This window comes from Camelus bactrianus, chromosome 6 (assembly GCF_048773025.1).
Source record: "Camelus bactrianus isolate YW-2024 breed Bactrian camel chromosome 6, ASM4877302v1, whole genome shotgun sequence".
NCBI lineage: Eukaryota > Metazoa > Chordata > Mammalia > Artiodactyla > Camelidae > Camelus > Camelus bactrianus.
The window spans coordinates 82,861,999-82,889,548 of record NC_133544.1 but is presented as its reverse complement, the minus strand read 5'-3'; the positions used below and the strand labels follow the sequence as shown (position 1 = coordinate 82,889,548).

Sequence of the window (27,550 nt, the reverse complement as noted above, 5' to 3'; positions counted from 1 at the left end):
CAAGCCCACTGAACTTGTAGATTCAGACCAAGTCAAGGAGTAAAGAATCTTGGAGTGAAAGGGTGATTGTTTTAGCAATTCCCTAGGGTTCTTATCAGCCTTTAAAATTGTGTTTTAGTTTTATTTTAGTAATTAGAGGATTAAAATAAACCTTAATTAACAGCAGTGAGCCTAACAACTCCCTTTAGCTTCAAAGTGCGCAGTGTGAATGAATCTTGACAATAAGCAATCTGAGAGTAATTTATACTCACTCCATCTTTCTTGTCTCTTCCCAGTGCTCCGTGGAGGAACTCCATTGACACATCTTCATTTTCATCTAGCCACTGCATGACAAAAGGTTCAAACCACCTGAAAAAAATTAATAGTATTTCATACTTTAAAAGATGCCGTTTGCACATAATTAACAGTGAATGCTGCTGTCTCCTTATCTGAGAGTAATTCAGGACCATGAATCTCTTTTCATTCTCTTTTCCATAGCTTCTCTCCTGGAGACCTGTAACTTCACTTCTCGAATACCTTCTCAAATACCGCTCTCTTTTCCCTTCAGTCTCTACCTTTTTCTTGGCCCTTCCCATGCTGACACAAATATGCTATGTTTCCAACTCACACTTTACAATTCAAAGTCCTGTAAAATGTAAATCTTGTGTGCTATGTCCCGTACTGGGCCAGTCCCTCGTTTCTTACTGCTTTACCATCTGGCTTTCATCTATACTGACTAGTCTCCAGTAACCGATCCTGGGTGCTCACCTTTAACTTTTTATGATTTACATTCCACCTGCCATTGGGTTTTGTGAATGGTCTAAGTTTCAAAGTTCTTTTTTCCATATGCACATGTAATTGTCTAGCATCACTTATTTAGAAGATCATTCTTTCCCCTACTGCCTTGAATTGGCATCTTTGATGTAAATCGGGTAACAGCAACGTGTGGATTTGTCTCTGCCCTACTTTGTTTCATTGGTCTATTTGTCATGCACAGCACCACACTGTTTTAATAACTGTAACTTTTGAGTATGTCTTGATAACTGACAGTGGAGTTCTCCAAGCTTTGTATTTCCTCTTCAAGATTGCCTTGGCTATTCTTAGCCCTTTGCCTTTCTATATAGAACATTTTTAAAATACACTTGGCAATTTGCACAAAAGTAGCTGCTGGACATTTTATGGGACTGCATTGAATCTGTAAGTCAATGTGGAGAGAACTACTCTATCTTTACAATAATGCATCTTTTTAGGAACATTGTATATTTTATTTAATTCATCTTAAGTAATTCTCTTAGTAATATTTTTATAGTTACTTGAATAGAGGGCATGCAATCTTTCATCACATTTGTGTATCATGGTTTTAATGCTATTTAAATGGTACGACTTATGTGTAATTTTCTAATTGTGGCTATCATATAGAAATTCAAATAAATTGTATATGGACTTACTATATTCACGTTTTAAATTCTATTAGTTTTCCTAATAGTTTCTTTTGGATTCTCTAGATGCACAATTATACATAAACATAATCATATACATGTACTGATGGCATCATTTACATATACGTAAAATGATTTTACAATCTTTATATTTTTCCCTTTTCTTGTCTCATTGTACTGGCTAGGATTTCTAGTACAATGTTAAGAAAAAGTGATGTTACTAGCTATCAATCAGTCTCATTCGTGAAGTTTACAAAAGTTTATTCATAAGTATAATGTTTGTATAGTTATTTTTTGGAAGGCAGGGCGTCATTTATTAGGTTTAAGATAGGTCCCTTCTATTCCTAACTTGCTAAGAGATTTTAATAATAAACTGATGTTCTGTTTTACCTAATTATTATTGTGTGTCTAGTGTAATGACTGTAAAGATTTTCTCCCTCATTCTTTAAATAAGGTGAATTACATTCCATGCTTTTAAAATGTTTAACTAATCTCAGATTCCGGGGATAAACTCCCCTTGGTCATGTTATATTAGCCTTTTTATAAACCACTTAATTCTATTGGCTAATATTTCGAGTTTTTCTTTTAAACTACGTTCAGAGGGAAATAGGACTGTAATTATTCTTATTTTTCATGTTCTCAGTAGGTTCTAGTAGTAAAAACATGCTGACCTCAAAAATGATTTGAGAATATTCCTGCCTTCTCTGGAATATTTGTGTAATATTGTTGATCTTCTTTCTTAAACAGTTGGAATAATTCCATTTGGAGCCATCTGGACCTGGAGTTTTAAATGTGACATGATTTTTAATTAAAGATTCAAATTTTAAAACAGTTATAGGCCCATTTAGATTTTACCTTTTTTCCTATGCCAGCTTAGTATTTAAAGGAATTTATATATTTTACCTAGCTTTTAAATGTATTACCATAAATATTCACTTATTATTTTTTAATCTTTGTATGATCTTTAGTGATTTCCTTTCCTGACAGTGATAATTTGTGACATCTCTTCTTTTTCATTGGCCTTGCTAAGTCTTTTTTTTATTTTTGTAGTCTTTCCAAAAACAAACTTTTAGCTTTGTAATTTCTCCTTAAATTTTCCGTTTTATTTTTATTCCAAGTCATATTATTTTCTTTTGACTTGAATTGCTTTTAAATATTTCTTCTGCTAACTTGTATTATGGATTGTATAGACTTTTTTCCTTTATGTAGAATTAAAGCTATAAATTTGTCTCCATTTCCTGTTTTAGTGGTAATCCACAAGTTAAGATAGGCCACATTTCATTATTGCTTAGTGAAAAGTATTGTGTAATTTACACCACAATTTCTTTTCTGACTTAGGCACACATACTTCATGTTTAACTCTTCTTTTCTTTTATATCCTCATACATCTTTGACAAATTCTGTAAATTGTATCTTCAAAATTTCTCTCCCACACATCTTCATTATTTACATTCTTACTAGAATGTCTCTATTATTTATGTAACTTTTAAGTTGTCGTAGTATCCTAGTGTATCTTATAAACTATAAGAAAAGTTACATTAATGAGCAGTTCTAATCTCATCATCACATTACTCACTACCTTTTAAATCTCTTCCCCGTCCTCTATCCTCTGCCTCTTCCAACTCCCACAATGCTTAGTGAAAGTGGTAAAAGCATCACAGTACTTATTTATATAATCTAGTTCAAAATCACTTTTCCTATATCACTTTCTACTCATTTTATAAAAATGCCCTGTCCTCCACTGGAATGATGCTGTTTCCCATGGACCAGAGCCCATATACTCCTACCACTATAATTATGCTCATAATTTTCCATCTTAATGCTTTTCTCCCTTTCCTTGTTATAACCTGACAAAATTTTCACAGTCTACATCAAACGCTACCCCATCCATAAATACTGTGTAGAGTCTCCCAAATAGGTAATGTCTCTCTTCTATGAGACACCACTGCATTTCGCTTGTGATCCTTGAACAAGTATTTATTTTGCTTTGCCTTGCTTTATCATGATTTTTGTACTTATCAGTATCTCCTTGAGTATAAGCTCCTTTCAGGGTGAGGTCTTCATTTTGTTCACCATTGTCCCATAAGCCTGGGCACGGTGCTTGGAATGGAAGACCTCCTCCTCCTCAATAGAATGAAACAGACTTCTGATATATATTAAATGCAGACTTTAGAAATCTGATTGTATGATTACAAATACATTTGATAGAGATGCATTTACGAAAAATGTTACCTGTTTAATAATGACTTCTGTTTTAGAAATAGGAATTTCTAAGACTTTTTTTCAGTTTGAAATAATGGAAAATCTGATTATATAGAGCCAAATACAGGCACCCCTCATTTTCCAACAAAATATGAGCTAAAGCACTTTTACAATAAATAATCTCATCATGGAAGCCATTATGTATTATGCATTATATATCTCTTTCTCTCTGAGTTGAATATCCAAGTAAGGCATACTTGAAAAAGGCAACACAATTCAATTAAATGTGGTTCCCAAAGACATGCAAATCATTTAATGTTAATTTTATAATAGAAACATCTGCATTCAAATGAAGATTTTGTGAAGAGATTTTAGGGCTGCATAATTCAGGTGTAATTTTACAGGACTATGAATTGAGAATAAACTTGAGGGTGAAAATCACTACTTACAAGGAGTACTCAGGAACGGCATCCTTGAAGGCAGGAAGTTCTCGCACATATTCATTATAAAACCATTTCACTTTGAAATGCAAATTCATATAATCGGTGCTCTTGCATAACCTCTGCTTTTCATGTTCTATAACAGATAAAAATCAAACGTTTAATAAAGTTTGGTTTGCCAACAATGCTGTGTTCCAATCGACTCTTATTAGCAGTATTTCAAAAAGGAAGAAAAAAGCACATCTGAGGGAAAGGCAAAGTGAATTGCTAGAGACAGACCTGAAATTTTACAAAATGCAGAAGTCATCATTAGGTCCTGTGTAGAACAGACATAAGAAATAATCTGACTGCTCTAATGTGCCTTCCTGAAAAAGATGAGAATTCTGGTGACTTAAAGAATGACAGCGTACCAGTATTTTTCTACTTATCTGCAAGTGTTCATACTTTGACTACTTTTAGCCTGATGCAAAGTGCCAGAAAGAATGAAAACTTGTAAGCATGAATAAAGCATGAATCAAACTAGAAGGCACAATCCCTGGGAAATACTGCAGATGTGACTGAGCAGACCACATTTTTGGCCCAGATATTTAACACTTAAAGAATTAAGATGGTTGAAAAGGAGAGGAACCACATCCAACTCCTAAGCCAGATGGTTTCTTCTTTACCTTTTAAGTTGAGCTAAACTCATTTTGCAACCTGTGACTTTCTTGTTGACATTTCTTTAGCAAGATTTTCTAGTATGTGACTTTTTTCTCTCTTGATCAAAAACTTTAGCTTAAAACTGTTATTTTCATGTGGACATACTGTACTGGGGAATAGACACAAAAATGTTATTATTAAATACCTTTATCCCTGATCAATATTAAAATCTGGGCCAATTCTGGCTACAAGTCTAGACACAACCAAACCCCAAATATCCTTAACTATTTGCAGGTTGACTTTGTCATCTGAGAACTTCTGGCTGAGGTCCATGACTCTCCTTCAAGCCGAGAGCTGTGATTCATAGTAGAAACATCCTTTACATTCCAGGCTGAACACACTAATTGAAGGGATTACTTTGTTATAAGGACACTGAGGGCATTCTGCTTTCCAAAACCCGACTATAGAGGGACTTAAATCCCAGTGATAAACACACAAGAGGGAACACAATCCCAAATCAAAGATTTGCAAATTATCCAAACAATAATTAATTTAAGACAATTTTCAGAGCCAAGAAACAGAGAGAAAACATGCATACACACTCACACACACATAAACACATTAACAGAAACAAGAGTAATAAACTAGAACATATAGACCAAACTCGCAAGCAAAATTATGAATTAGGTGATATTTTGCCTCAGGTCCCTCCAAATCCATTTCCCTCCTTCCCCTTTCTATGTTGGCTCTCCCCCTACCCTGGTCCCTTCAAATGTCTAGTATCCCTCCATACCTTAAGAGGAAACATTTATTTGATAAACTTACAGGCAGGAACTTAATGCCATACTACTCTGAAATCCAGATAAAGGAAGACCCTTGCCCTCAGGCCCACACATCATACCACAAGTACAAACTCAAAACTTAATAGCCTGTGGGCTCCTCAGTCACTTGGGACCCGACACGGTGCTGGCAAGGAGCAAGCCAGAACTCTAAACGTCTGCTTTTGTGACTCACACACCACTTGCTTTTACTATTAATACCCTCCAAGCCCCACAGAAACAGTTTGGACTATCCTTTGTTCTGTATCCTAGAAACAAAAGGTGACTGTGTCCAAATGCTACCAAGGTTTGCAGGCTGCCATTGCTGCCAACAGATACAGGTACAGCTTTGGTGTATGGGAAGGAATTCAAGCTATGGAAGCATTTAGGTAAGAGAAGGGGTAAAGTAACTCACTAGCTTCTTTCTCTGGATAGCATAAACACAATAGATTACTGCATAACAAAGTATTAACAAGCACCCATTTTCTTTGGATCCAATTCAGGCATTTGAAGGCACTCATGAGTCAAGGCAGCATGCAAAACAGGTGCACATGCTAGCTGGGGAATATCCTGAATATTACGTGATTCCTATTACTTTCCAAGTCTGTATACATGTAGTTCTCCATGTATATACGTGAAGCCTGATACTGATTCTTTGCCAACTAGATGGCTTCTGAATTCTAGGTTTGTCTAGATTTTATTTTTGAAATTTAGATTTATGAGATTTAACTCATTTAAGTTATACCTTTATTCAAGTGATTTACATAAAAGTATACTTAAAATAACTTGCATTTGCCCTTATTTTAATAAATATTTTGGAATATTTTAGAAGTAAATAACTTTCTGAAAACTATATTTGAACTCTATCCGAAAACACACATAATTAAAATTAAAAATTTCATACTTTAAAAATTAAAATTCAACTAAATTTCAGTAAAAAAATTTATTTTAAATTATATATTTTAATAAAATATATATTTTATAAATATATATATATGTGTTCATTTTGAATACATTTTATTTTTTAATCCTTTAAATATTAAGAATGTGTGCAGAGAAAGCATTCCCACGATGGCCGAGTGGGAAGCCCTGAGCTGATCTGTTTTTATCCAGCACAACAAAATTACAACTGTTTATACAATAACTATTTATGAAAAAGACCAAACCCTACCAGAAAAGATCTACAGGTAAAGATATAAAGAAGGAACTACAACAAGAAGGGTGGGAGGGGCAGAATCTTAACTGAGTCAAGACGCATAGCCCCGGGTGGGCAGCCCACAAACAAGAGAGCGATTACCACGGCAGAGGTTCTCCCTAAGGAGCGAGGGATCTGAGCCCCACCATCGGGCTTCCCAGCCCCAGGATCCTGTGCCAAGAAGATGAGCATCCAGAACATCTGGCTTTGAAGGCAGCAGGGTTTACTTTCCAGAGACCCAGAGGGCTGTGAGAAATAGAGACCCCATTCTTAAAGGGCACACACAAAATCTTACACACTTTGGGACCCAGGGCAGAAGCAGTAATCTGAAAGGAGCCTGGGTCAGATCCACATGCCAATCTTGGAGAGTCTCCTGTTGAGGCAGGAGGCAACTAGAGCTCAGCCGGGGGGCAGAGACACTGGCTAAAGCCATTTTGGGGAGCTCATTCTACCATGTGGACACTGGTGCTGGCAAGCACCATTTTGGAATGCTCCCTCCACTGTACTAGTCTGGGGACCCAGCCCTACAGCACCCACTAGCCTGAAGGCACCAGTGCTGGGATGCCTCAGACCAAGCAACAAATTGGGCAGAGGCACAGCCCTACCCACCAGCAGATAGGATGCCTTAAGAGCCCCTGAGTCCACAACCATCCCTGAACACTGCTCTGCTAACCAGAGGGCCCAGGATCCAGCCCCACACACCAGTGTGCAGGCACTAGACCTGGGACTCCTAGGGCCCTCAGCCAGAGCCCCCAGAACTCAGCTCACCTGTGAGTGAGCAGGCATCAACCCTAGAATCCCCTGGGCTGAAATAAGCTTCGAGATACCCAGGACCCTACAACTAGCTGTGTCAGAACCTGGCCCCAAACACCAGCGGTCTGACACCAGCCCTGGGACCCCCGAACTCTGCAAATAGACCCCAGGTCTTAGTACTGCCCACTAGTCAGCCAGCACTAGCCCCAAGACCTGGCTTCACCCATTGGTGGGTGGACACCAGCCCCAGAATATCCTAGACCCCAACTCACCCACCCATGAGTCAGCTCTTGCATGGGGACCTCTCTGGTTCGATAGATACCACCTCATGACCCTGCCCCGCCAGCCAGCATCTGGCAGCCTCTGTGCAAGGCAGGGCCTGGCAACCAACTAGACCGGGGGCCAGCCACACCTACAAGACTGCCCACAGCAGTCTGCCTGCCACAACAGAAGGACCCATGCAGCCCACAGAGGGGCATCCCTAGAGCTTTCTTGCCCTGGAGACCATGGGGAAGTGAACTGCTGAGATGCACAGGACGTCTCCTACAAAGGCCACTTCTCCAAGGTCAGGAAACACAATCAGCCTACCAAATACACAGAATAAAAACAGCAAATAAGACAAAATGAGATGACAGAGAAACATGTTTCAGATAAAGAAACAAGATAAAATCCCAGAAAAAAGAATTAAGTGAAGTGGAGATAGGCAGTCTACCTGAGGAAGAGTTCAAGGTAATGATTGTAAAGATGATTAAAGAATTCAAGAGAAGAATGGAAGAACAGAGCAAGAAGTTAAAAGTGTTTAACAGAGATGAGTAACACAATAACTGAAGTGAAAAATACACTAGTAGGAATCTACAGTAGATTAAATGATACAGAGGAACTGATCAGTGAGCTGGAAGATAGAGCAGTGGAACTCACTGAAGCTGAACAGAAAAAAAGAAAAAAAAGAATAAAAAGAAATAAGGCCAGTTTACGAGATCTCTGGAACATCAAGTGTACCAACATTCACATTATATGGGTCCCAGAAGGAGTAGAGAGAGAAAGGGGCAGAGAATGATTGTGAAGACATAATAGATGAAAACTTCCCTAACTTGGGAAAGGAAATAAGTGCAGGAGGCACCGAGAGTCCCAAACAGGATCTATCCAAAGAGGAACAAAGCAAGACACTTTGTAATGAAAATGGCAAAAACTGAAGATAAAGAGAGAACAGTAAAGACAGCAAAGGAAAAGAAACAAGGGAATTCTCATAAGGCTATCAGCCGACTTTTTAGTAGAAACTCCACAGGCCAGAAGGGAGTGGCACGATATACTTCAAGTGATGAAAGGGATAAATCTGCAACCAAGGATCCTCCACCAGGCAAAGCTTTCATTCAGATTTGATGGAGAGATCTAAAATTTTACAGACAAGCAAAAGCTAAGAGTTTAGCACCATCAAACCAGCTGTACAAGAAATGTTAAAGGGACTTCTTTAAGTGAAGAAGAAAAGGTCACAATGAGAAACATGAAAATTTAAAAAAAAAAAAAGCTCCTCAGTAAAGGAAAAAATACAGTGAATGTAGTAAATCAACCATGTATAAAGCTAGTAGGAAAGTTAAAGGACAAAGTACTAAAATCATCTGTAGCCACAATAGTCACTAAAGGGAAAACTGGACAGCTACGTAAAGAAGAATGAAATTAGGACATTTTCTTACACCATATGTAAAAATAAACTTGAAATGGATTAAAGACCTAAATGTAAGACTGGAAACCATAAAACTCCTAGATAAAAATGTAGGTAGAACATTCTATGACATAAATCATAGTAATATTTTTGGATCTATCTCCTAAGGCAAAGGAAACAAAAGAAAAAATAAATGAGTAAGACCTAATTAAACTTATACGCTTTTTGCACAGCAAAGGAAACCATTGACAAAATGAAAAGACAACCTACTGAATGAGAGAAAATATTTGTAAGTGAGTGAAATGACTGATAAGGGGTTAATATGAACTCAATCAAAAAATGGGCAGAAAATATGAATAGACATTTGTCCTAACAAGACAGAGATGGCCAACAGGTACAGAAAAAGATGCTCAGTATCGCTAATCCTCAGATAAACACAAGTCAAAATCACAATGAGATATACTTTACACATGTCAAAATGGCTATCATCAAAACTACCACAAGTAACAAATGTTAAGGATCTGGAGAAAAGGAAACACTAATACATTGTTGGTGGGAATGTAAACTGGTGCAGCCACTGTGGAAACAGAGTGGACGTTCCTTAAAAAATGAAAAACAGAACTACCACTTGGTGTTCCAGCAATTCCACTCGAGGGGATACATCCGAAGAAAAGGAAAACAGTAATTTGAAAAGATACACACACCTCAGGGTTCATAGCAGCATTATTTATAACAGCCAAGATACAGAAGTAACATAAGTGCCCATCAACAGATGAACAGATAAAGATGTGGTACACACACACACACACACACACACTTCTGTATTCAGGCTATTCCCCTGCTTTGTGTAAGAACCTCTAGCAAACCCCACTGTGAACTGACCCACCATCACAGAGGAAGTCAATTAATCAGACTTGTTAAGTTCATGTTAAGAAAACAGTATATAGTCTCAGAAAGGAATAATCATAGAACAACACACATTTTATGTCATAGAAATACATTTTGTGGATAGACTAATATCATACTTTATCTTCTTGTGAGCCTTGTTTCATGCTTGTAGGCGCTCAGCTATATTCTGAGTAGTTATTACCACTTAGATGATTCTATTGAAAGTGAGCTGTTATTTTCCAAAATCCATCTGCCTGTTTTTCTCATGTCTTCATATATTCCTCTCATAATGTGTAATCATCTATTACAAGGATATATTTCAAATAAACTAATTACATCCTAACTACCATGTACCAAATACTGATGTAAGAGATTATAATATCAAATTCAAAAATATACTTCAGACTATCTTTAATTCTCCCAAAGCATCTTCAACTCAGCAGTAGACCACGTTCCCAAAACTGCATTTATCTCATGTGCTATGAATGACTCAAACTTTATTCAGCCATCCATCCTCCTACATTTTTAATTTTGGCAACAAAGATTTAACTAGCTCATTACATTCACAAAATAAAACATTTAATTAGTTTTCCGAACTGCAATATAATAATTTTGTACAAAATTTTATCTGTGAATTTACAATGAGAAGCAAAAATATTTTACTACCCGAATAAAAATGCTTCATTAAAATTGCACAAGGAAAAAGCTTGGCGATTTAGAAGAACATTCCTGTTTTCCTTTAGATGGTATTTACCACCATTTACTTGAAAGGAATATATTTTCTTCTGAAAATTAGTGTTTATGTATGGGATTTTATGTATAATGCAGAAATGTGCCAATTATGTATCAGTTTACAGGGTAGGGGTGGTGTACGCTCAATCCATTCTCAAGACACAAAAAAATTTGCTGCCATTAATCATCACAGTGTCATTTTCCAGTTCTTAATTTGTGACATCATTTTATTGCGTCAACAGTCTGTGTTGTCCTGTAGTTAGTATGTTCACTTTTGTAGGGCTATCTTAAACATCTCTCTAAGTGTTTGATACCCTGCTCTGTCTCTAAGAGGTGGTGATTTGGAAGGTCTGGAAGGAAAAATCAAGGGAAAAGCCAGCATCTGGAGCCCAATACGTATGATGTTTTGTGAGATACAGAGTGCTCACAAACCCCACACCTGATCACCCAGGACATTTGGTTCTAAAAATAAATACGTATCATACTATTTTAGATGATACACATAAACATCTACCAAAGATAAGCATAAATGCATATTAACAATATACAGATGGAGATCGTAGGATCTTTTTTATATACTAAGAATGCTAAGCCATGTAACTAGAAGTAAAAAAATAAAAAAGAGTTGGGGAGATGGGAAGAGATGGGGAAAAAGCAGGGGCGAGAGAGGGAGAGCGTGAGAGAGGGAGGGAGAAAAATAAGAATACAATTTTCCATTTTAGAGACCCTCTATACAGGTTTTGTAATATCAGCACATCTTTGATGGTGAGATAGCACTGAAAATCCTGGTTGCCAAAGTAAGCTGCACTATTTATAAGTTATAAAACTTGGAGGAATAAAATGAAAATGAAAAAAATAAATGACTATACATAACAGTAACATGTTAGCAAAAAGTTATTTGGACCAACGTGAAGCTGCCAAAGAAAACAGTCAGCAAACAAGAGAAAAGAATGAGCCATCATAACAAACTGTCCTAGTCAACTTTTTTAAGAATCAATGACAATGAAGGAACCCATATCATTAATCTTTGTAAAGTAAAAAAGAAGCCACTGAAGTTTCTTTCATGATACATTTCTGGTAAGTAAACCTTAGCAAAACACTGGAGGGGAAAAAAGCCAAGCAAAATTAGTAAAATATTGCCTTACTCCATGACCGTGGAACCTGATGCGGGAAGCAGTTTTACGCTTGTAGCTGGCAGTCCCTATCCATCATTACAGCCAATCTCTCAGCAGAACCCTAGAGTGAGATGAGGCTCCCTGGGTTAATTAAACCAGGGACGACGTGGGGTCAGACATACTTCGCAGCCACACTCTCTGATCTATCTGCTTAGACTTCCAGTGTAGATCTATAACCCACAAACAGACTGCTGGGTTCTGAGTAAGCCTGGCTCTTTCAAACCTCTCGAACCCCTTTAACCTCATCCAGAACTTCAACTTCCTCTATTTCTGGACAGACAAATCTGTTCCCAAGTAAGCTGTGTAACTGGATCACCCTTTTGGACTTCAAATGTTTCTTTGCCAAAATTAAACAGTAAAACACCAACATCTCTCCTATAATCTTTCTCTATAACACAGACTCCTGTATCTGTGAAGTGCTCTGCAGGGAAGCCAGAGCGTGGAGCTACTCTCCCATGACACTCAGAAGGCAGGCATACCGTTTCCCAGCACCACGTTAGAAACGCTGCCTGACTTACCTGAGCCACAGGCCTTGGAGATTCACAGCCATATAAAGGCAGGACCACATAATCTGGTGCTAGAAAACTAGAGATGGATAGTTAGGAGGGAAAAAAATGGGATGAGATGGGAAAGTGTTTTTAACAAGAGAGATGGCCAACAGGCTGAAACATCATGGTAAGATACAGGCACCCAAAGAAGCTATTGGCATTAATTGGCAAGTCAGGGAGCAAGGGTATAAAAAATGAATGAAAACAAGCTTCACTTACACTGTATTCTTAGCCACCGTCCTAGCAATGGAGGGAGTACAGAATATTTCCATGAGACTTAGTACTTAGGATCAAAATGTGGATTTCATTCATTTATGCAACATATCTACTGATTATGTACTGTGAACCAGGTGCTATTCTAAATACTTCAGTACAGCAAAGAAGAAAACAGAGTGTTCCTGCAATTCTGGAGTTTCTAATACAGTGAGGAGAGGGAGACAATGAAAACCATTAATATAATGTGAAGTAGTGGTAAGTATTCTGGAAAAAAAAAACAATGCAGGGTAAAGGAGCAGAGGAGCTGAGCATACGTTTTTTCAATAGGATGCCATCTCTTATGAGGTGACACGAAAGCAGAACTAAATGAAGTCAGAGAGCAAAGCATCTGGCCATCTCCTGGAAGAGCATTTCAGGCAGAAAACAGCCAGTGAAGTGGCCCTCAAGCAAAAGAGGGTGCTTAACAAGTTCAAAGAGGTGCCGGGAAGCCAGTGGGACTAAAGCAGAGTGATCCACAGCAGTGCCAGCTGGTTTCAAGGAGAAACCAAGGCCAGGTCACATGGGATCTTGCAGCCTGTGATAAGGACCTCTCCCCCAAAGGTTATGGAGCAACACTGGAGGATTCTGGTCTCCTTTTACATTTGTAAAATATCACTTTGGTTGCTGTCTGGAGAACAGATTTTAGGGATCCAAAAGTGGAAGCAGGAGAGTATAGCAGAGCTCCTGCAGTAGAACAGGCAATGGATGGGGCAGCTGGGACTTGGCTGGTTACAGTGGTGGCTGTGGTAGAAGTGGGTAGCATGGGGTCTAACCTGGGACCTGTATCTTCCTGTATCACAACCTTGCCTCTTACCTCTTCTCTGCCTAGATAAGCTCTCCAAGAACAGGTATGACCACTTATTAAATGTGAGATTCCCCACGCCGTCCTGTCTGCTTAGAACCGTAGGTGGATAGATGGATGAGTAAAATAATGGAAAGGTTATATCTAGTTTTAAGAACCCTCTCTATTCCTTCATTTTCTTCTCAGTCTTTCTGAGAATAGAGGAGGTCATCAGACGGGTAGAGCGTAACTGAGCAGGACTCTGTGGGGCCTTCCTGGAACAGACCTCTCCACTCCATGTCCTCCACCTGCCTCTTGTCTGTAGAAAAACTTTAGCCTCCTAGGCCTTCCCCAAGTTCCAAAGAGTATATTTAATCAGAAAAGTGAGAAGATGCAAAATGAAAGAAAAACCGTCAAGCTAGACCAATAATTATAGTTTAGCCATTAAACAAGTCAAGGACCTTTAGTTCCTCCTCAAGGGCTGTAGATAATATTCTTAGCCACATTCTTTGAGCTGTTTTGCAGATACTGATAACCCCCATCAGGTGGAAAAAGTTAACTATGCTGCTCAAAAGCAGGTAGACCCAGACTGTTTGCAACCAGGAGGTTGATCATGTTGACTCCCAGTTACCCCAACACCAGTCAGTCAGAGTTCCAAAAGCTAATCATGCACCCACAATTCCTCTCCCTCACCCTGTTTTTAAAAACCTCTCCCTGAAAGCCATCAGGGAGTTTGGTGCTTCTGAGCACTAGCTACCTGGACTCCTTGCTTGGTGCCCTGCAATAAATGCTGTACTTTCCTTCACCACAACCTGGTGTCAGTATATTGGACCCAAGTTTGGTTCAGTGACAAAGGGACATGTTCAACATTGGACATTGTTTAGAAGTTTGCTGGTATATAGCTTCCCACAGGGAAAAGCAACTGCTGAATCTTAAAGGACTCAATTTTCTGTATTAATATAAGAGTGTATATCAATAAAATTTTTTAAAGAATTCTCAATGAAATGTAAACATAACTTTATCTCAAATACATAGCTCATATAAACCACTTAAAAATCAGTTTCCCGTATTGCTGTTTATAAATTTTATTGCAAAATCATTGCTTGCAGCTTTTTCTTAAAAGACTCAAATCTTTATGGATTTCATTTCTTTTAGTTTCCTGTACATTTTCTCATTACTTATTTAAGTGTAACCTGTAGTTGAGATTCTTTTTTAGAATAAAATTGATTTCTATAAATTATTTACAACATATAAAAATAAAAAGTAGATTTCAGCTAATCTATTTTCCCATTACTCTCTGAGTTGCCATCATGTATTTACTACTTATAAATGAAAAGCAACTGATACATGAGTCATGGCCAGAGGTTAAAAAATGCTTCACTTAATTTATATTTTAGCTAGAAATGATTAAAATATCCTAAATATTTTATTACTTTTAATTTTATCATTGGTGGTAATATTTTTTTCAACTTTATTGACAATTTCCCTGAGAATTCTCATTAAAAAAAGACAATGGCCTTAAACTTGTGTAATATGCATACTTTTGTTCATATTTAAAGAAAGGAAAATTTAATGGGACAGTATTTATCTATCAGACTGCAAAGCAGAAAATATGCTGTTTTGCTTTTTAGGGAAAAATTAGCAATATATAAAAATTTTAAATGCACAAATCTTTGGGCAATTTTACTTCTCAGAATTTCCTATCTAAATATATTTGCACATATAAACAAAAAATGTATGTTCAGAGCTATTTATCTTAGTAAAATATTAAGAATAAATATTGACATAAGAATTAAGTATGATTCATAAATCAGTCCATTGATAACAGTGAAATTATGACACAAAATGAGGTAGATCTAAATGTGTTTCTGCAATACCTCAAGTTATATTGTTAAGTAAAATGGCAAAGGGCAGGGAAGTATGGTCAATGTATTACCACTTACGTAAAAAAGAAAAGAGCTATGTTCATACATATATGTGTACGCTTAGAGTATTTCTGGGAATATACAAGAAACTAAAAACAGTGATTAACTTGTCAAGTATCGGAGAAAAGCTTTTCACAGAATATTCTTTTGTACTGATTGCTTTACCTGTATACATATATTTTCAAAAACCAATACTTTATTTTTTTAAAAAATACAGTTAGAAAAAGTAAAGAGCAAAATACACAGTTTAGGAAGATAAGTCAGTAATCTACATGAGTGATATCACATGGAATCTTAAAAAAAAAAGAAAAAAAGAGGACACTAATAAGCTTACCTACAAAACAGACAGATTTGCAGACATGGTAAATAATCTTATGGTTACCAAGGGAAAGGAGGTGGAAAGGGAAAAATTTGGGAGTCTGCGACCTGAAAATGTTAGCCACTACATATAAAAATAGGTTAAACTTTTTTCTTCTGTATAGCACAGGGAACTATATTTAATATCTTATAATACCCTTTAATGAAAAAGAGTATGAAAACAAATATATGTATGTATATGCATGACTGGGACATTGTGCTGTACACCAGAAACTGACCCATTGTAACTGATGGTACTTCAATAAAAAAATAAAATAAAAGAGAAAAAACAATACTCCAATAAAATTTTTTGAAAAATAAAAGAAAATTATACACAAAGATTTTTAAAAAATCAGTAATCTAAAGGTTAGCTTGATAAAATCTTCCAGAATGCAGGGACAATTCTTAGAGCAGAAAATTAGAGCATAAACGACACAGTAGTCAGAGAGATTTCTACTCCTGGAGGGCAGAGATCCAACGTAAGAAGAAAAGTCAAATGGGACAGAATCAATAATAAAATGCATAATTAAAGAGATCTATCTTTTAGTGGGAGAGAGAGAAAAACAAGTAGGAATGTAAGAAATTCTCCACTAGTGAAGAGATACTCACATCTAGGTACTAATGAATTGGCACATCTGCCAAAATGTTTGAAGGACAAAATAAGGGGGAAAAAATCTTACAGGCTTCTAAACAGAAAAGCAAATATATGCAATTACTTACAATAGGCTGGCCTGTGGGCTGGCCTGTGACTCTTCCATTCCCTAGAGGCTATGGGACAACCAGACAACATCAACAGTCAAGAGAGGAAAACCTGCAGAGGGCTGGAGAACTGAATATCCCATCATGTTTTTGACAGGAAGGCAAAGAAAGAACATACAGCTGAACTGGCTCCACTAGTAAACATGCAAAGATGTAAGACTGGTTTCTTCTTTCACAAAGCAGGTAGGAAAACCTCAGAAGCAATACATTTTGTCATGAACCATTATTTTTCACTACAGAAATAAACCTATTTATTGGACACATGGAATTCCTTTGTTAAAGCCTCTCTCTCTCCGTCAGGCCAGACTTGTACCAGATTCAGAAGTCTAATTAAATAGGAATTACAGTTATTATTAAAGGATAAGACAGCCACCAAGTAAGGCATTTTTCTATGCCAGGAAAAATGACTGAATGAAAAGATCAAAAAGGTGAGTACCTCTGGATGACTCTTCCTGCTATGTACACATTTATATTTAAATAATAATGATTTTTCTGGTTTATTTTAGAAAAATGTTCATTGAAAAAATATTTGAACACCACAAAAAAGTTCAAAGAAAACGTAAAGATGACTATAAATCCCATGATTCACAGACAGCATTGTTAAACTATGCCTGATTACCCTACAGGGTAACACTGTGTGAATTTACATATCTAAAATATACATGTGCATACAATTTGAATAAATGCTTTATGTTCTATAACTCACTCCTTTTACTGAATGTTTTTCCATGCCAATAAAATTAGATTATGTCATCATTTAATATGTTTTTTTAAAAACTATATGTTGTGTATTCTTGGCTATATACACTTCTACATATTTGTTTTATTCTCTAGATCTAACTTTAGAGGGTGTGAGATCTTTCTATTACACCATACCAGCTCATCAAGGGTGGTTTGATACACACAAAAAAAATGAGTTTCAAAAAATGAGTGCATCTAAAATTGAATGGTAAAACAGTAAGACTAAAAGAAGAAAACATGAGAGATTATTTTCAGAATCTTGGGTAGACAAAGATAAATTAAATAGAACAAAAACAGCACTAACAATAAAAGTTATCTATAAACTGCACTGTTAACATTAAGAACCTCTGTACATCAAAAGAAATCGTTAAATGACATGTTAAAATGGCCGTAACTAACCAGAAATGACCTACAGATTTAACGCAATCCCTATTAAGATGCCAGGACATTTTTCACAGAACTAGGGCAAATAATCCTAAAATTCATATGGAACCACAAAAGATCCTGAATTGTCAACGTAATCTTGAGAAAAAAGAACAAAGCTGGAGGTATCACATTCCTAGACTTCAGACTATACTATGAAACTACAGTAATCAAAATAGCATGGTACTGGCACAAAAACAGAAACATAGATCACACATATTAGACTATTTCTCAGCCATAGAAAATGGAATTCTGCCACTTGCAGCAACGTGGGTGAACCTAGAAAATACAACACTTACTAAAGGAAGTCAGAGAAAGAGAAACACTGTATGTTAGTACTTATATCTGGAATATAAAAATAATACAAGTGAATGTATATGCAAAACAGAAAAGGACACACAGAGAAAACTAGTGGTTTCCAAAGGAAAGAGGGAAAGGGGAGGGGCAAATTAGAGGTATGAGATGAAGAGATAAAAACTACTATGTATAAAACAGACAAGCAACAAGGATATATTGTCTTGTAACAGCTTTTAATCGAGTATAATCTGTAAAAATACTGAATCACTATGCTGTACACCTGAAACTGATATGATATTGTAAATCAACTATACTTCAATAAAGAAAAGATACTAAGAGAGTAAAAAAGCAAGCCACAGGCTGAGAGAAAACATTTGCAATACAAATATCCAACAAAGGTTGATACCTACAATATATAAAGAATTTTAAAATATTAAGACAACATCAGAGAGTTCAACTTAAAAAAAAATGGACAACAGATTGAAAAGGTAGTTCATAAAAGAAATACCCAATGGTCAACAACCGTATAAAAAGGTATTTTACTCATTTTGTCATCAGGGAAGCAGAAGTTAAACTACAGTTTTAATTATACCACCATTATATGCCTACCAAAATGGTTAAATAAAAAAGACAGGCAATAGCAAGCTGGTGGAGATGTGGGTCAACTGGAATGTGTACACACTGCTGGTGGGTGAAGTAATCAGTGCATCCACTTTGAGAACTGTTTTGCGTTATCTGCTAAACTGAATGTATGCATCCCTGTGATCTAGTAGGTTCACTCCTTGGGTATGTCCATGACAGATGTGAGTGCATGGACAGTCACTGAAACACGTATAGAAGAACACTCATAGTATTTTAGGAGCCTAAAATTGGAAACTACTGACATACCTCGACAGTAAAATGCATAAATAGTGGCATATTTGTACATTAGAACACAATGCAGTGATGAGAATGAATGAACTATATGGGTAAAATATCACAAAAAAAAATAATACTGAGTGAAAGTAACCCAGCACAAAATAGAATATATTCTATGGTTTGATTTCAATAAAGTTCCACAAAAGGCAAAAGTATCACATTGTGTGAGAAGTCTACGTAGTGAGTAACTTCATTAGAGGGGTCAGGCTAGGCAGTGACTGGAAAAGAACACGATGGGGACTTCAGAGGTTCTGTTAACAGGTAAGTGCGCTGTGTGAAAATTTATCCAGCCAGACTCCTGTGATTTGCACACTTCCTCTGTGTATGCTATAGTTCAATAAAATTTTACTCAGTAAAAATACACCTCCTCCTATTTATATGTTATATGATATTAATGGATTTCCTAATGATAAAAAGGCCTTTTGTCTTAGTCTATTTGAGCTGCTGTAACCAAATGCCATAAAGTAGGTGGCTTATAAACAACAAACATTTGTTTCTCAAAGTTCTGGAAGCTGGCAAGTCTAAGGTCAAGGCTCCAGCATAGTCATGTTCTGGTGGAGGCCTTTCTGGCTTGCAGGATGTGGCTTCTTTTATCTCTACAACATGGAAGAGGTTAGGACGTTTTCCGGGGCCTTTTATTTTTTTAAAAGGGCACTAATCACTATATAACTAGAGACCCTGAAGATATTTTTATCTTTAAAATCTAATAACTTTACTAGGATCCGTTTCAAAGCTGATGATTCCAAGTTGATTTTCTGGTATCAAGTGGGCCTTATCAATTTGTATCCTGAGGTCTTTTGTTTCTATAAAATTTTCTTTTATTACAGTTTTAAATATAAGTTCTATTGCTTTGTTTTGTTTTTCCTTTTCCAGATACTGCAGTTTCACATATTAGATTTTCTTTACCTATCTTCTTGTCAACAACTCTCTTTACTTCTTTGGAGACTCCAATTACACACATTAGAAGCTATCACTTCTAGTTTTACTCCATGCTGACCTCTAACTCAGCTGGGGAGTCATACTAATGACTACTTGTATTTTCTTACTAGCTCCAACTCTAATCAAGCTAGAATGCTGAGATCCCTATTTTTATCATGTCAACCCTAGGGTTTACACCAGTGTTTGCAAAGAGTAAGAGCTCAAAAAACTGTGAACAAATGAACTGGAATCATTCAAGGGCCAAAAGGATTGGCTAAATAAGCTATAAAGACCACAACATATAATTAATTATATTCTGATGTATTCTTCGTGACTGAATATATATATAGGATAATTTGAAGATGAGTGGAGTCATGAAATAGTACAATTCATTTGAAATCTGGGGATTTACCCTCTCTTCACTGTCTCATTAGTGTCTTCCCCGCTCCCCCACCCCGGGTTCATTTGCTTCTCTCTAGCTGAAGTACCTCACAGACATGTTCCAAAAGCAGAAAACAGCAGCATCTTTACGTACTGAAATTGCCTGGTACTGAATGCTGGCACCAGATAAGTATTATTGATTTACTACACAGAAAAATGCTATTGTATTATGTAGCAAATCAGCTTCCATTATCCTTGGAGCTAGACAATAAATGAAAATTTTAGTGAAGCATGTTATTATAGAAGATTTAAGATATAGAGAAAATCTATGTGTAAAGATCTCTGAAACTGTTTATCCTTTAAAAGTATTCCATTTGTGAGTTCTTAATACTTTTTCATCAGTCGGGAAAATAGTCAATAAAGTTGCATTTCTCTTAGCATTACATTAATTTACTCTCATTTTCTACTGAAAAATTCTCAACAAATTTATCTGAAGCAGTACTGCCTATAATATGTGTAGGATTGCTATTGAGAACCTAAGCTAGTCAAAGTTTTGAGTGAAAGGCTTTTAAACTTAAGATATGTCTTCTTCCTTGTACTAGCTACAGCCACTATAAAGCTTACAAAAATATATTTAACTCATGTATGAGTTTTCATCATTTAGAAGAAAAAAATCCATTAAATCCAAATAAACAAATACATCAATCTGCTACTTTGTCTACAATCAGTTAATTAATAAGTAAATGCATTAATTATAATGTTTATTTTTTAAATGGAAAGATATGTTAATACTTCACTAAAATATTAATATGAAAATAATTCAAAAACACATGCAAGGTGGTCGATAGCTCAAGGGGAGTTTCTCTATTCCAGGAAGATTTCTTTCCAATAGCTAATAAAAGGTGAATGCATCAGCAGAAAAAAGGCCAAGTTCATGAGTGGAAAGGAAATACAAATGACTAGACAGGAAAAGATGATCAACTATGTTTACCGTTAGAAGAGAGACAGCCAATCCCATATTGTCACCTGGGAGAGTAATGATTAAGCGTATTGATAACCACTGGTGTTGACAAGTGATACGGAGAAGCAGGCATTTTCAAATACCATTAATGGGAATCTTTAATGATACAAACTTATTGAAAATTGCTATCAGTATTTGATTTACATTTCTTAGCTCACTGCTTCTTTCTCCTCACAATCACTCTTGTCATCATTTTGTGTGATCTTACTATGTAGGTGGCCTGGCTAGTGCCCTAGTTGTCAGCTCTGACCTCCACCCTCCATTGGTTTGTGCCCCCACTGCCCCCACCCCTTTTCATGGTCTTACCTTAGATCGTGTCATTACCAACAATGTATTCCCTCCAAAATCTCAATTTTAAGCATTCTGCTCTTTGAAAAGCACCGTGCTCTTTGACAACTACCTTATCTCACTCCTTTTTGTATCCACTGAGACCCACATTTTCTCTATACATTACCTCATTCGTAACTTTACTTTCTCTTTATCTACCTGAGAATCTATGGTCCATGACAGTAATCTCCTTTTTACATACACCCTCAAGTACTTGGCCTCTCTTGGTCTTTGTCGCACTCACCTGGCAAAGGACAAGCCTGGGTAAATCCAATTCCTTATCTGCTCTGTGCCTACATCCCGGTGCCTCAACATGACTGGAAAAAATACAACCATGCTGACTGCTGTTATCTAAAGTAATAGCCACAAATGTCAAAAGGGCCCTCCATGTGGACAGCCATCTCTACATTTTACTAAGCACTTGGTCTCTATGCTCTGAGATAATTATTTCATACTTGCGTTCTCTTTCCACAAACATCCAAGAACCCTTCTCCTCTCATCACTTAGATCCCCATCTCTCACTACCACATTTACCAACCTGCCTTCTAGAGCCATATACTTTGCCTCCCCTCCTGCTACTATGGCTGAACTACCTCCACTACTATCTCAAGCTAACCATTCCACTTGCATACTGGATAACACCCAATTTCTCCCATTCAAAGACTTGGCTGTTCCAATCATGTACTATCTCTTATGTACCATCCATGTTTCCTCTGCCCAAATGAATTATTCCCATAACCACAAAAACATATGACATTTTTCTATTATAAAATGGATTTTTAATACTAAAATGAAGACCAAAGGAATTAAAGACTTAACATTATACATCTAGAAATAAAATTAGAAACTAACATATTTTGCTGGGTAACACTGAAACTAAAGGAAACCACAGACAAAGATTAATGATACGATATAAAAACCCCTTACAACAACAAAAAAATGTAACTCAAATGAAAACACCCTGAAAAAATATATGTAGTAATTGTTTTAAAAATTCAAAGGTGTATTTCATGAAGAAATCATATAGATTAAAATTAAAATAGTATTTGTTGAATTAAAGACCAACAACTAAAGGGTAGAGACATGAATTTCAAAATACACAAATTAGTCAACAGACGTAAAAAAATGTTCAACTCCTTAGTTATGAAAGAAATTCAAAGTACGAACAAACAATCGTGTACCACTTCAAAACTATTACAAGAGCAAATTCAAAGTCGTTGCGATATTCTGTTCTGTCAAAGGTGGGCTGATACAAGGGGACCTGCCAGCCCTGGTGACAGTGCACACTATTGGAAATTGTCATACATGATTTGGCAATACATTTCAAGAATTATACAGAGTGTTAATCCAGTGTGAATACTCAGTAATTCTGGAAGTCTGCCCCAAGGATGTAAACAAAATGAGGAGAAAGCATAATACAAGAACATTTTCATCGCAACATTATTGATAGTAATTTAAAGAATGTTATTAAGGTGGATTATCCAAAATAGAGGGATGGTTAAAAAGCTGAGGTTTATGGATTTGGAGAAATACTACATATTAAAATAATTCTGAAACTCTATCAATATGCCAAAAATCAAAAAAACAAGACAAAACACAGAAGCGCATCTATGCTATTATTAAAATTATACAAAATTCTGTGTGCATACCTAGCAGAAGAAAATGGAGTAGAAGGATCCTGGCTAATTTAAAAGTCTACCTCCATTATGGTTATTGAACAATAAAAAATAAATAAATTCAAAATTATCAACAAAGGAACCAGTTTTCATGCACCCTGAAGCAGAGAATTACTGTTTCTATTTTATGTTTTACTTCAAGCTTTAGATTACCCAGGGTAATGAAAAGTGGTTAAGGCACTGGATTCTGACTGCTCCTTCAGGACTAGTAATACACCTGCATGTAAGTGGCATTCATGAAGAATGAAGTAGCTACTCAATGCAGAGATACTGGGCATATTGTTATTAATGGAGTCCTGCCAAAGTGTTTTATATTTAGCACAATTTCATGTACAGGAGAGGGAGAGAGAGAACGGGAGAGGGGAGAGAAGGCTGGAGGGGGAGGGAGGGGAGGGCACGGGAGGGAAGGAGGGAGGGAGAAACAGTTCAGACAGATCTCATGCAGCAGAAGAGAGGCAATTTGAGAAGTCTGGCATCTAGGAAGGAATCCATGGGGAAAATGATGTCCTGATCTAGTGCAGCTGTGAGTGGGTTTGAGAAGAAGGGAGAAAAGAAGAGGACACTTAAAGGTGAGAACAGAGCTCTGCCTCTGCAAAGGAGGAGTAAGGGAGAGCAAAACACTTAGTCTGATCTGAGGATGTGAGTGGGGTTACTGGGCTCAGGGTGAGGCTGTCAAGTACAATAGAGGATGTAGGAAGAACATTTTTTGAAAAATGATGAATTCTTGATTTGATTTTAAGATTCTAGAGATCTTTTCCCCATCACCAATCCTCTAGAGAGGCTCATGGTCACTCACAGATACACAGATCAAAGCAGTTCAAAAGACTGAGAAATTGTACCTCAGTATAAAATCGTGGATTGTGTGCCTTTAGGGCAGGAGTATAAATGTTCAGATATATTCTCTTGCCATTTTAGAGTTGAGAAGATTCTGAGTAGATGAATCTGGGAACTCACAAAGGGGACCCCTTATTAAGACTAGAGTAGAGGGGTCAGTCACACTAAAATCTCCATTTTAAAAATGTGTGTGCTTACAATTGGTGAGCACAAAGCCTTGGAAACAAGGGAACCTAATGTTTAAAACACAACTCTTTTGTAGACATGGCATCTTCTACCAGCAGAAAAGCAAACAGGTAGGCATCTTTGTATTGTGACCCCCTTCCATCCATACCTTAGAAGAAAAATCAAGGCCATTAGGAGAGACTCATAGGAGAATCAATTGAATTTAAGCATTTAGTCACAAACTTTATGCAGCTTAGAATTTACTGTGGGATCACAACTGCTGGCTCAGTGATTTGACCTGAAAAGCTGACCTGGGTAGGGCCCAAAACATGACCTTTTTTTTTTTTTTTCTTTTTGCCGAGAGAGCCTATAGGCTTTCCTTACACGTAAACTGCATCATTTATTGTTTGGGGATTAAGCTGGTGATTACTGGGATTCTCTCACCCTTTTTCTACTTATGAACACACTCACCCCTGCTAATTAGACAAATTTATGAGTGTTAGATAGTCAAAGATACTAGGTAAGAGATGTAAGGACATGGGAATGACAACTTTCATCATATCCAAATTGAAGCAATCCTCAAATGTATGGCTGTCCAGAAGTAGCTTAGTCAACAACCATTTTAATTTCATGGGTTGCAAAGGATGGTTTTAATCCTTATCCTGTAAAATGTGTAATACAAGCCATAGACAGATTCTGAAGACGGTGGTTCACATGCCTCAGCTGTGTTCTAACTACCTGTGTGACCTTGAACAGTCCTTTGATATCCCTTGTTACCAGTGTTCTGGTTTGCAACTGGACAGAGTTGGACTATCTGACTAGGTCTTAAATTCCAGCTGGCCTGATTCTCCTCACAGAAGCTTTCCTATCACTCAACTTGGTCCGTGGCCTGACTTCTGGGAAAATGGCCCAACTGTGAAAATAGAACATATGGGAGCCCAGGAAACAAACAAACAAAATTAAAAGTCTATATAGATCTGTGGAAGGGAAGGGCTGTAATGTGAACAATCAAATCAATCCTAAATGAGACTTAGATTCTTATGATAAAAACACCAAATGTTTTTAAGAATTACAACTTTTATAAATTTTGGAGCATCTGCAAGTGAGTTTCTTTGCAGCTCATGTAATAGATGCAACAACAATATTTAGCTGCTGTTGAATATGTATGTTGAGCTTGCCAACTGGAAATTATTTCGTGACTAAAATATCACGCATATAATCCAATAGCTAAAGATGGACATGCATTTCCTCTTTTGGAACCTTCTGGGGACTTGCCAGCACAAAAAAATAGTTGCGGCTCAGAGGTAACTAGAGAGAGCAATTATCCAAGGAGGAACTAGTTTTACCATGGGGTAGAAGCGTGTTTGTCACCATACAAGCCAAACTGGTGAACACACATGCACATAAACCAAACTCTCACTGCAGGCAGCCAACAGAGAAATGTAAATGCTAAATTTCACAAGCTATAGACTTATAGGGTCAGTTAACGATATTTAAAATCAGTAGTTTAGTATGATAATCTCCAGGTTCATACTGAGTGAAGTAAGCCAGGAAGAGAAAGAAAAATACCGTATGATATCACTTACATGTGGAATCTAAAAAACAACAACAACAACAACAAAAAGACACAAATGAACTTATTTACAAAACAGAAACAGACTCACAGACATAGAAAACAAACTTACAGTTATTACCAGGGGTGAAAGAGGAGGGTGGAGGGATAAATTGGGAGTTCAGGATTTGCAGATACTAACTGCTACATATAAAATAGATAAACAACAAGGTCCTACTGTAGAGCACAGGGAACTACATTCAGTACCTTGTAATAGCCTATAATGAAAAAAGAATGTGCAAAGGAATATATATGTGTGTGTACATATATATACACACATACAACTGAATCACTATGCTGTTCGTAAACAGGCTATATATCAATTAATAAAAAATAAAATAGAGTCAGTAGAAATGGATCTTTCTATCCCTTTTCAACTGGTTGTTAACTCCTGCCTGTTCTTGAGGTGGCAGCTGGGAAGCCGCTTCTTTAGGCAGCACTTTTCTGAATCGCCTGACAAAACAAAACGCCCTCTCAAATGTCCTCAGTGCACAATACACCTCTTCTACAGCAGATACCACCGTTACGTTTCCTACATAAGCATGAACATTTGATCAGTACTTGTCTCCCTGACAAGACTATGAGCTCCATGAGGGCAGATTCCCTCTTTTTGGTCCCAACTACCTACCACAGTGCCTGACACAGAATAGACATTTAAATACTACTTATTAGCAAAGATATACTGTCCAACACAGGGAATATAGCTACTATTTTATAGTAACTGTTAATGGAATATAACCCTTAAAAATTGCAAATCACTATATTATACACCTGTGACTTATGAGATACCATACATCAACTATAGTTCACTTAAAAATAAATATTAGCTTATTAAGTAATGAAATAAATGAATAACTTTTTTGTGGATGTAAGGGATACATTTAAATACAAATTGTAGATTAGTTCACACCTTAAGAATATTTTTGCAGTAGCTTTCTTTAATGATCTTACTAAGTGACTATTTGGTACTTCTTAGTATTAGAGATATGAAGACCATATGGTCTAGAGTCTCTTGAGACCGTTTCAGTTTCAACTATGCTGTTCCACTTTATATGGAAATATTCTCTTACTTGTCAGATCATATGCCCATTATTTTGTTTAGCAGATACAGTCAACATAACTACAGAATATTCTGAAATCCAGAAAATGCTACTTTAGTAATGAAAGTAATTTGCATAATATAAAACCAACAATCTTCAAAACTACTTCCTCAGTTGAAATCAATTCATAGTACATAGGCTGCTGCACATATTTTCAGTAGATCTGTTTTTACAGAACGTGGATCTTACAAGGTGAAACAATAAAAATTCATTTCATTAAACTTTAGAGTTTAAGTAAGAGTTTAAAATAAAGTCAGATCGATGTATATTAGTGTCACATCCTGACAAGAGCTGATATTGCATATTCAACAACTATTAGATTTCTAAATATTTACACATTCTTGAAAGAAGAGGTGCGTTCTAAGAACCCCTGTAAAGACAGAGGGAAAGTACTGTGATTCTGAAAAAGTAAAACTGGCAGAGGGGGCCCTTCAATAGGGTTATATAACATTCAAGTAGATCTGAGATTTAAAACTTTTAATTGTGTATATGTGTAAATGGAATCATATACATTACTTTTCTTGAATACGTAATTTAACAAAATCACACATTCACCAAATTAAATCCCCAAATCTGGTACTCTCTTAGCGAC

The 27,550-nt window shown here is 36.5% G+C and overlaps 1 protein-coding gene and 1 long non-coding RNA gene across 4 annotated transcripts in view; one reads left to right on the top strand and one right to left on the bottom strand.

Annotated features, from left to right (window-relative positions):
• Window positions 1–2,145, top strand: part of LOC123612629 (uncharacterized) — a 321,171-nt gene extending 319,026 nt beyond the window's left edge. For both annotated transcript variants that reach the window (XR_012507672.1, XR_012507671.1), the window contains exon 4: window positions 276–2,145. This is a non-coding gene — a long non-coding RNA (uncharacterized LOC123612629). The remainder of the gene's footprint in view (window positions 1–275) is intronic.
• The window catches only part of UNC13C (unc-13 homolog C), a 639,986-nt gene that overhangs the window by 103,632 nt on the left and 508,804 nt on the right, over window positions 1–27,550 (bottom strand). For both annotated transcript variants that reach the window (XM_074366154.1, XM_045506261.2), the window contains 2 exons: window positions 4,070–4,196; window positions 252–348 (listed from right to left, as the gene is read on the bottom strand). In XM_074366154.1, coding sequence (XP_074222255.1) covers window positions 252–348; window positions 4,070–4,196 — 224 coding nt within the window. The remainder of the gene's footprint in view (window positions 1–251; window positions 349–4,069; window positions 4,197–27,550) is intronic.